Raw genomic sequence first — 11,443 nt, forward strand, 5'->3', positions numbered from 1 at the left:
TGATGCGGGAAAAAATGCGCAAACTGTGCGTCTGATCAAAAAGTCGTACACAAGCCGGAATCAGACCCAACCATCTGGAGCTGGAGTAAAATAAATCGGAATAAAATCCAGAAAATATATCTCAACCTGGCAACCCAGAGCAGCCCGCAGGAATGTAAGGACCGTGGGGGAAACCGGTGCAGCTCCAGTGATCATCAGCCTGACGCATCCACCCAGGCTGGCCTGCAGGGGGAGACACAAACACAGGGCAGAAATGTGTTTTTAAAAAATGGACAATTAAAAAACCCCTGGAACCCCTGGAACCCCGACTCATTTCACTTTCTACAGTCTTCAGGGTTAAGTGTGTGTGTGTGTGTGTGTGTGTGTGTGTGTGAGGGAGTTGTTACCTGGACCTTGCTGAAGATCAGTTTGTCCCACATGCTGTCCTTCCTCACAACTCCACTGCGGAGCTCCGACTCTTTCCTCCTGGTGGCGAAGTCCAGCAGCCAGCGCTTCAGCGGTGTGTTAGCCTGCCCGAAGATCTGACAGCAAATGTGTGTGTGAGCTGGTTGCTATGCTATCACAGGTGGTCGCCATATCTCAAGTGGTTGCTATAGTGTTTCAAAATGGTTGCTATGGTGCTGCTAGTAGGTTGCTAGGGTATCCCTGGAGGTTTCTCTGGTGTTTGATAAGTGACCGCTGTGGTGTGGCTCCCATGATTGCCAGGCAGTTGCTCTGTGTTTGCTATGGTGTTGCTATGTAGTTGCTAGGTGGTTGTTATGGTATCCCAGGTGATTGCAATGGTGTAGCTAGGTGGTTGCTATGGTATCTCAGGTGTTGCGTGAGGAGATATGTATAGGACAGCCACACAGGTTTAGTGTGAGTGTACTGTGTGTGTGTGTGTGTGTGTGTGTGTGTTCCTAACCTTGTCAAACATGCGGTTGAGAAGTCTGGGGACAACTGGAAACACGGTGGGCTTCAGAGTCTTCAGATCGTCCATTAGCGTCCGGATATCACCCTGGAAGTAGCCTATCCTCGCTCCGTGGACCAGAATCACACACTTTAAACACACAAAGACATGCATGCCAAGCAGATTTGGAAGGTTCATTAAAATGTCCACTAGAGGGCGCTATACACATAGACAAAAACCTGTCAGAAAATTGTCCTTACAAGGGACAATGTCCTTACATGTCCTTACAGTGCCCGACTGCAGTTTATTAGCTTATGAGCCAAACAATTAGCTAGCATGATGCTAGCTGTGCGCCTCAAATTGCCTCAAATCCATCCAGCTACTAGGCTAATGTAGCTAACAAGGAATGGAAGTGTATGTTCCAACCAGTTAGGTAGCGCAGTGCTAACTGTGTGTCTCAAACTTCAATAATATCTAATAGTCCTTACCAAAACGAATGCAGTCAGGACTATAAGAGATTATCGAAGTTTGAGACACGCAGTTAGCACCGTGCTAGCTCATTTAGTTGGAAAATACGCTTCTATTCTTTGTTAGCTAAATTAGCCTAGTGGCTTGAATGTAAAACTACACAGGTTGTTTGACTAACTGTGAGGTATGAAGGAATAACTGTGTAAAACGGCAAATTTATTCAGAAAACGAGCTTCTATTCCTTCTTAGCTACATTAGCCTAGTAGCATCAGTGTACAACTACAGACGCAGACTTCAGACACCAAATGTGGCTGTTTGACAAACTGTGGGATAAGAGGAAAAAGCTGTGTAACAGCTAGCTAAATGGGTTGGTAGTTTGCTTCCATTCCTTGTTAGCTACTTTAGCCACGTAGCTACATTGTAAAATACTTTGTATTTGTCTAATATTTCAGTTCAAGTTATATAAGCGTGAGTAGCAACCAAATTAGCCAAATTATATACTGAATACGCAGTTGAGGCACGCAGTTAGCACCATGCTAGCTAATTTGTTTGGTAATTAGCTTTCCTTCCTTGTTTGCTACATTATCACTTAAATGTGATCAAATTTTAGAGACTAGCTTAACATTTGTGGATAACAGTTAGTTATACAGTGTCCGTAACCACATTAGCAAGTCTATTAGAGATTACTGAGCACCTCCACACACGTTAGTGACACGCAATTAGCAAAGTGCTAGCGAATTTATTCGGAAAATTAGCTTCTATTCCTTGTTAGCTACATTAGCCTAGTAGCATCAGTGTACAACTGCAGAAGCAGACTTTAGACACCAAACATGTCTTGGGTGTTTGGCTAACTGTTATCTGTACAGACTAGCCTAGCTAGCCTAGCGTAACAGATATCTCCTCCACACAGGGTTTATAGGCACAAAGTTAGCACCATGCTAGCTAATCGGTTTTGTAATTAGCTTTCATTCCATGTTAGCTCCTTTAGCCACGTAGCTTCATTTTAAAACTAAAACAAAACACCTTCAGACATCGAAGGCAAGACTAAATATGGGGTAAGATGGGAAAAACTGTTTAAAACTGTTTGTTTTGGCTGATAAATCACTTATGTGATAAAATTTTTAGATTTTACAGACTAGCTTAGCTAGCTTAACAGCTATCTTGAATGTGTCTACTTTAGTATATGTTGGCTAACAGTGAGTAAACACCACATTAGCAAGTATATTAGAGATTCTCAACACCCCCACACACGTTTTAGAGGCATTCAGTTAGCACCATGCTAGCTAATTGGTTGGGTAATTAGCTTCCATTCTTTGTTAGCTACTTTAGCCATGTAGCTACATTATAAAACTAAAACAGAATACTTTCAGACACCAAAGGTGTGTACTGTTTGACAAAATATGAGGTAAAATGAAAAAGAACTGTGTAAAACTGTTTGTTTTGGCTGATAAATCACTTATGTGATAACATTTTTAGATTTCACCGACTAGCTTAGCTAGCTTAACAGCTATCTTGAATGTCTCTACTTTAGTCCATGTTCTCAACACCTCCATACACGTTTTAGAGGCATTCAGTTAGCACCATGCTAGCTAACTGGTTGGGTAATTAGCTTCCATTCCTTGTTAGCTACTTTAGCCATGTAGCTTCATTGTAAAATACTAAATATGTGACAAAATAACTGTTCAAATCTATTTGTTTTGGCTGATAAATCACATATGTGATCAATTTATTTGATTTCACAGACTAGCTTAGCTAGCTTGAAGGTGAAATTTTGTCTGGTACTTTAGATAAGTCAAATTAGCAAGGCTAATAAATACCGAATACCTCCATAAACAGTTTGAGGCACCATGCTAGCTAATTTGTTGGATAATTAGCTTCCATTCCTTGTTAGCTGCGTTAGCCACGTAGCTCCTCTACATGTTTTTTGACTAAATATGGGAATATGAGGGGAAAACTGTTGTTTTGGTGGATGAATCACTTAAATGTTTAGATTCGACAGATTAGCTTAGCTAGCTTAACAGGTATCTTAAACGTTGACCGTACTTTTGACCATATTTTAGTCCATGTTTATGGATAACAGTGAGTCAAACAGATTAGCATTCCATTAGCCGTGTAGCTTCTTGTACCTTGTAGCCTTGTGGTTTTACACTACCGTTGGGGGTGAGGGGGAAAGTGTGGGAATGTGATGTTTGGCCAGTCCAGGCTAACAACAAGGACGACTACTACATGGGGGTCAGTGTAGAATACGTACCTCCACCACCCTCTCGAACATGTGAGCGAGGGGAAGGTAAGATATGTGAATATCGTCAGGGTTGAGCATGCAGTGTATCTGTAAAACACACACACACACACACACACAGGCAGGGTTAAAACACTGCACCGTACCTCCACCACCCTCTCGAACATGTGTGCGAGAGGCAAGAAGGAGATGAGAGTGTCGTGACGATTCGGCCGCAACTTCCCCTAATCACACACACACACACACACACACACACACACAGACATACACACACACACACACACACACACCACAGAGAAGGAAACAGAAGGCAGACAACACAAAGAGGAAGTGTGAGACGACAGAAAGAGAGACAGACATGGGGAGTGAAAGCTCGCTCCAGTCTGCGGCCCAAACGTCTGTTTTCTCCAAATGAGACCCACAACCAATCCGCTGATCCCATCAGAAATATCACGGGGTCTTCCAGTACTGATTACTGATACCCAATCCCTACTGATACCTGATCCTCAAGTGTCTGCTGATACTGATTACTGATACCTGATACCTTAAGATACCAAATACTACCAAGTCAAGACCAGATTCTCAAGTATCTGCCAATACCAAGTAACAATACGATACCTGATCCTTAAAGATCTGCCAATAGTGAGTACCAATACCTGATCCTCAAGTATTTGCCAATATAGACTACTTATACTGAGTACTGATACTGAGTACTGATACCTGATCCTCAAGTATCTGCTAATATTGAGTACCAATGCCTGATCCTTTAATATATCTGCTATAAAGCGTACTGATACTGAGTACTGATACCTGAACCTCGAGTACCTGCCATTACTGAGTACTGATACTGAGTACTGATACCTGAACCTTGAGTATCTGCCATTACTGAGTACTGATACTGAGTACTGATATCTGATCCTCAACTATCTGCCAATACTGAGTACTGATACCTGAACCTCGAGTATCTGCCATTACTGAGTACTGATACTGAGTACTGATACCTGATCCTCAACTATCTGCCAATACTGAGTACTGATACTGAGTACTGATATCTGATCCTCAACTATCTGCCAATGCTGAGTAGTGATACCTGTTACTACTAATACCTTTACTAATAGCTGATCTTCTATTAGTGTTCCCTTAAAATGATATAACAGCGATATGTAGATCAGCTCTCGTCTCATTGGCTGAGATGTAGGTTGCTGTAGGATGAATAAGTACCGAAGGTGGATGGATACAATTTTACAACATCAGATTTTGCAGATTAGCTTAACCCTTATATGAAGGGTACTTTCCATGATATGTGCTCTTTCTTAAAAAGCCAGTTTGCATGGTTTTCCATGACGTTCCTGAAAAATGTGCCTCGGGATGTGGCCATACACCGACATTTAAGGGTCTGCGTGTAGATCCCCACTTCCTTAAGAGGCCTCATAACTGCAGAACGTCCTGTAGCACTTCCCCTTTACCTCTGTTATGCGGATGAAGCCGGCGCAGTTGGAGATAACGTTGCCGTGCGTGAGCATCGCTCCCTTCGGATTTCCTGAAAGAAAGAAGAAAAGAGGCGTTTATTTTCCATCGGAACGGGCCGAGATCTGACAGAGATCTGAGGAGCTAAGATCTGAGCCACAGTCAGAGAGAGAGAGAGTCATTAAAGGGCCCATAGCCTACATTTAGCCTGCACACAAACACCTACCAGTAGTTCCACTGGTGAAGCAGACCAGAGCGAGGTCTTCTGGTTTCGGAGGCTACAGCAGATCCCACACGCCGACCGAACACAGAACACAGGGGAATAACCACAGCAAAGCACTGTGCATCAGTTTACGTGAACTGGCTGAATAGGACCTGGGACGTTTAACCCTTTAATGGTCCAAATGTTATGCTACACACGTCTACACCTTCATCATTACTGGGTCTACTTACCATCGGCCTCTTGTGGTTGGCTTTGCCTGTAGCCTGCAAGACAGAGTCAGGTCAAGTTTGTAAATGATGTAATAGGGTGTGGGTGTATCTCTCAGTATTTAGAGATACTAGGGATGAACCAATCACACCCAACCAACACTTCATCCTGGCGTATCTGCCAATAGTACCAATAGTACCGATAGTACCAATAGTATAAGTACCAATACCTGATCCGATACCGAGTACTGATACTGGCACTTGATCTTCGGGTATATACTCAAGTGTAAGTCCTGATGATACCTAATCCTCAAATATCTGTAGATGCTGAATACTGATAACTAATTCTCAAGTATCTGCTGATACCAAGTACTGATACCTAATTCTGAAGTATCAGTCAATACTGATTACTAATACCTGATCCTCAAGTATCTGCGAATACTGAGCACTAAAAACAGATCCTGACGTACAGGATCGATACAGAGTATCGATACCTGATCCTCAAGCATTTGTCCATACCAAGTATCAATACCTGATCGTCACGCATTTGGCGATACAGAGTACTGATACCCAATCCTAAAGTATTTGGCGATACAGAGTATCGATACCTGATCCTCAAGTATTTCTTAAAACAGGGAATGGATACCCGATATTCAAATATTTATCGGCACAGAGTACTAATACCTAAACCCAAAGTATTTGTTCATATAGAGTACCAATACCTGATCATCAAGTATTTGTCAGATTCAAGTACTGATACCTAATCCTCAAGTATTTGTGGGTACCAAGTACCGTTATCTGATCATCAAATATTTGTTGATATCAAGTACCGGTACCTGATTCTTAAGCATTTGTCGGTACCGAGTACTGATATCTGATCCTCAAGCATTTGTCCATCCCAAGTATCAATACCTGATCGTCAAGTATTTGTTGGTACCAAGTACCGGTACCTGAACCCCAAGTATTTCATGATACAGAGTACTGATACCCGATCTTAAAGTATTTGGCGATACAGAGTATCAATACCTGATCCTCAAGTATTTCTTAATACAGGGAATCGATACCCGATCTTCAACTATTTATCGGTACAGAGTACTAATACCTGAACCCAAAGTATTTGTTCATATAAAGTATCAATACCTGATCATCAAGCGTTTGTTAATTTAAAGTATCGATACCTGATCATCAAGTATTTGTCCATTTAAAGTATTGATACCTGATCATCAAGCATTTGTCCATTTAAAGTATCGATACCTGATCATCAAGTATTTGTCCATAACAAGTATTAATACCTTATCGTCAAGTATTTGTTGGTACTAAGCATCAGTACCTGAACCCCAAGTACTTCATGATACAGAGTACTGATACCTGATTCTCAAGCATTTGGGGATACCGAGTACTGTTACCTAATCCTCAAGTATTTGCCAATACCAAGTATCAATACCTGATCGTTAAGTATATGTTGGTACCGAGTACTGATACCTGAACCCCAAGTATTTCATGATACAGAGTATTGATACCTGATCCTCAAGTATTTGGTGATGCCGAATACTGATACCTGATCCTCAAGTATTTGCCAATACAGAGTACTGATTCCTGATCTTCAAGTATTTGTTGATACAGAGTACCAATACCTGAACCTAAAGTATTTCATGATACAGAGTATCGATACCTGATCCTCAAGTATTTGGCGATACAGAGTACTGGTACCTGATCCTCAAGTATTTGTCCATACCAAATATCGATATCTTATAAAGTATTTGTTGATACAAGGTACTGACACCTGATCCTCAAGTGTTTCATGATACAGAGTATTGATCCCTGATCCTCAAATTTTTGTTGGTACAGAGTATCCATCCCTGACCCTCAAGTATTTAGTGATACTGAGTACTGATACCTGATCCTCAAGCATTTGCCGATACTGACTATCAACACCTGACCCTCAAGAATCTGCCGAAACTCAGTACCAGGAAACGGTGACCTAATAACTTTGTGTAGCCTCCTCCCACATCATGGATAATGATAAGAGTACTAGGCGTTGTGTAGGTGTATGAGAGCTGACCTCCAGCTCCTTCAGGCTGATGATCTGGATGCCCTCCTGCTGAGCACGGGCCGTGAGCTCGCTCTCGAATGCCTCCATCAATACGATGGTCTTCACGCTGTGCTCTCGGCCTGACACACAGTCTAGAATCAGCCGTGCCTTTTCCATCACGTCGCAGATCACCGTGGAGATCAGGGCTATGGAGAGAAAGAGAGAGAGAGCGAATGCAAGAGCAATTCGGAAGCCGCTGCTTCTTTATAGCTAGACCAGAAAAGACGGATCCCACCACCTCTAGGATGGGACCACGACACGTGAAACCCTTACTTTTGTCTATGATGTAGGTGATGGCCTCAGCGCCCAGCGTGTCGTACAGTGGAACGGCCACTAGCGAGTATGTGTAGCAGGCCAGCTCTGACATGGTCCACTGTAACCACACAGACGTCACGCTTACATTCATACAACATGTTCGGACATCTGATGGCTAAAAGGAGTAAGCAATGCAAGGCTGACTCGGGACTCGACTTGAGATTTGCCCGTACTGATTCAGGACCTGACTTAAGAATTGCCCAAACTGACTCAGGACTCAATGTGAGACTTGCCCAAACTGACTCAGGACTCAACGTGAGACTTGCCCATACTGATTCAGGACTCATCTAGTGACTTGACCATACTGATTCAGGACTCAACGTGAGACTTGCCCAAACTGACTCAGGACTCAACGTGAGACTTGCCCATACTGATTCAGGTCTCTACTTAAGACTTGCCCATAGTGACTCAGGACTCATCTAGTGACTTGACCATACTGATTCAGGAATGGACTTGAGACTTGCATGTACTGACTCGGGACCTGACTTAAGACTTGCCCATAGTGACTCAGGACTCATCTAGCAACTTGACCATACTGATTCAGGACTGGACTTGAGACTTGCATGTACTGACTCGGGACCTGACTTGAGACTTGCCCAAACTGACTCTGGACTCAACGTGAGACTTGCCCATACTGATTCAGGTCTCTACTTAAGACTTGCCCATAGTGACTCAGGACTCATCTAGCAACTTCACCATACTGATTCAGGACTCAACTTGAGACTTGTCCATACTGATTCAGGACTCAACTTGAGACTTGCATGTACTGACTCAGGACCTGACTTGAGACTTGCCTGTAGTGACTCAGAACCTGACTTAAGACTTGACCATACTGATTCAGGACTCGACTTTAGACTTGCATGTACTGATTCGTGACTCAGCTTGAGCGTACTGACTTGAGATCTGCCCGTACTGACCAGGACCTGACTTGGACATAAGTTGAGACTTTCCTGTCCTGACTTAAGACTTGACTTAAGACTTGCCTGTTCTGACTCAAAAATGTAATTAATTCTTGCCTGTACTGACTCTGGACTTGACTTGATTCTCGTGCATACTGACTCAGGACATGCCTTAAGACTTCTGCCTTAAGACCTGCCCGTACTGACTCGGAATCTGACTTAAGACTAAACCGCACTTGACTCTGGACTCAACTTAAGACTTGCTTGTACTGACTCAGGACTTGACCTGAGACCTGCCCGTACTGACTTGGGACATGACTTGAAACTGTCCTTGGCTCTGGACATTAAGTTGGGACTTTCCTATACAGAGTTGAGACTCGACTTGAGATTTGCCTGTACTGACTCAGGACTCGACTTGAGACATTCCTTGAACAGGAGCCAAATTTGACAGGGAAAACATGACAATTTTTTTTACCAAGTGTGTGAGTGTGTGTGTGTGTGTGTGTGTGTGTGTGTGTGTGTGTGTGTACCTCAGGTCTGTTCTGGGCAAAAATGCCAATGTACTTGTCTCCAGCTTGACTGTGGCCTCTGTGAAGCAGTGCAGAGCCAATCATTTCAGCCCTGTCTGCAACCTACAAACACACACACACACACACACACACAGATACACACACAGAATTGACCAAACAACACTTCTGAATGAATCTAAGTGTAAAGACTTTAAGTAGATAATCAATAACATTGCTAAATTAACAGATGTATGATGTTTCTAAGTACACAATGTTGACAAAAGTATTGGGACACCAGCTCATTTACTTCTTCCAAAATCAGCGGTATTAATAAGGTGGTTTAGTCTGACCATGGTCACTTACCTCTTGATAGGAGAGCCATTCATATGGCTGTTTAGGTTTTCTCGATCCTAAACAAGGGCCGTTATCTGTGCGGGTTAAAGAGGAATTCCTGGTTAAACCACCTTAAACATTACAGCCCCATGTTTGTACGTGTTCCGTCCACTTAACGGACACTTACTGGACACTTTGATTCCCCGTAAGAAAGCCTCGTACATTGTCCGTGCATCGTCATAGAAGTGGGTCATGAGCTTGTCATCGTCCAATAAGATGGAACGCCGAACATATTCCCCACCCTACAGAGAGAAAAACAAGCCAATCACGTCACAGGGAGGAAACTTCATCATACACATGGTGATGTCAGAAATCAGGACTACTGACTCGCCTGTGCTGACGGACAAGAGTCCCGCCCACACTGACTTGGGACTTTACTTTAGTCTCACCTAAACTGACTTGAGACCAGCCCTGACTGACTCAGAACACGACTTGAGACTTGTCTGTGCTGACTTGGGACTCAACTAGTCTGTACTTGCCTGTACTGACCCGGGACTTGTACTGACTTGACTTGAGACCTGCCCATACTGACTCTAGACATGACCTAAGACTCGTCTGTACCGACTCGGGACTTGACTTAAGTGTACTGACTTGCCTTGAAACCTGCCCATACTGACTCAGAACACAAATTGAGACTTGTTTGTACTGACTCGGGACTTCACTTGAGTGTACTGACTTAGGACCGGCCCATACTGACTGGACACGATCTGAGACTTGCCTATACAGACAAGAGGCCTGCCCACATTGACTTGGGACTTGACTTTAGTTTCACCTAAACTGACTTGAGACTTCCCTGTACTGACTCAGAACTTGACTTGAGTGTACTGACTTGAGACCGGCCCATAATGACTCTGGACACGATCTGAGACTTGCCTATACAGACATTGACTTGGGACTTGACTTCAGTCTCACCTAAACTGACTTGAGACTTCCCTGTACTGACTTGAGACCAGCCCTGACTGAGTCAGAACACAACTTGAGACTTGCCTGTACTGACTCAGGACTTGAGTATATTGACTTGACTTGAGACCTTCCCATACTGACTCAGAACACAACTTGAGACTTGCTTGTACAGACAAGAGACCTGCCCACGTTGACTTGGGATTTGACTTCAGTCTCACCTAAACTGACTTGAGACTTCCCTGTACTGACTCAGGACTCGACTTGATTCTCTCTTTTATTGACTCAAGACTCGACTCGGTTTGAAATATTGGGCAAATCGGACATCTATGCGATGCCAATATCATCGACCCATACCGCCAGGATTCTGACATCACACATCAGATCACAAATTGCAATGTCCAAGAATTCCTAGAAGGCAATCAGGAAATTACAAAGGATCAGCAGGGCGGCCCTGTTATGTGCATGTGTAGAGAGAGAGAGAGAGAGAGAGAGAGAGAGATACTGGCCTGAGGTGTTGTGGTAAATTTAGACAGGCCGGCGGTTGCCAAGACTTTTGCTGGTGTTGCCACGGCAACCATGCAGGCAAAGGCTTTGCCGAGAGCTTCTCCGTCTCTTCTTATTAACGAAAGAAGCCGGATCTGTTATGACTGTGTGTGTGTGTGTCGCATAAAACAGGCCAACCTCTTATTGAGAGCCTTGTACACTTCCAAACAACTCGCTCATTTCCTCTCGCGCACACACACACACACTCACACACACACTGCTGTGTCTGATACACTGGTGGACACTGTTGTGTCAGGGTCCAGGCTGTGCTGAGAACCGTCTATCACAGAAACTGAC

The 11,443-nt window shown here is 43.5% G+C and overlaps 1 protein-coding gene across 2 annotated transcripts in view; it reads right to left on the reverse strand.

Moving 5' to 3' along the window:
* Nucleotides 1-11,443, reverse strand: part of acsl1a (acyl-CoA synthetase long chain family member 1a) — a 35,978-nt gene that overhangs the window by 6,595 nt on the left and 17,940 nt on the right. For both annotated transcript variants that reach the window (XM_072669980.1, XM_072669981.1), the window contains exons 3-14: nucleotides 9,828-9,942; nucleotides 9,671-9,735; nucleotides 9,329-9,430; nucleotides 7,858-7,957; nucleotides 7,555-7,730; nucleotides 5,517-5,549; nucleotides 5,290-5,341; nucleotides 5,063-5,136; nucleotides 3,609-3,686; nucleotides 905-1,039; nucleotides 387-521; nucleotides 127-222 (exon numbers count right to left, since the gene is read on the reverse strand). In XM_072669980.1, coding sequence (XP_072526081.1) covers nucleotides 127-222; nucleotides 387-521; nucleotides 905-1,039; nucleotides 3,609-3,686; nucleotides 5,063-5,136; nucleotides 5,290-5,341; nucleotides 5,517-5,549; nucleotides 7,555-7,730; nucleotides 7,858-7,957; nucleotides 9,329-9,430; nucleotides 9,671-9,735; nucleotides 9,828-9,942 — 1,161 coding nt within the window. The remainder of the gene's footprint in view (nucleotides 1-126; nucleotides 223-386; nucleotides 522-904; nucleotides 1,040-3,608; nucleotides 3,687-5,062; nucleotides 5,137-5,289; nucleotides 5,342-5,516; nucleotides 5,550-7,554; nucleotides 7,731-7,857; nucleotides 7,958-9,328; nucleotides 9,431-9,670; nucleotides 9,736-9,827; nucleotides 9,943-11,443) is intronic.

Source organism: Salminus brasiliensis, chromosome 24 (assembly GCF_030463535.1).
Source record: "Salminus brasiliensis chromosome 24, fSalBra1.hap2, whole genome shotgun sequence".
NCBI classification, from domain to species: domain Eukaryota; kingdom Metazoa; phylum Chordata; class Actinopteri; order Characiformes; family Bryconidae; genus Salminus; species Salminus brasiliensis.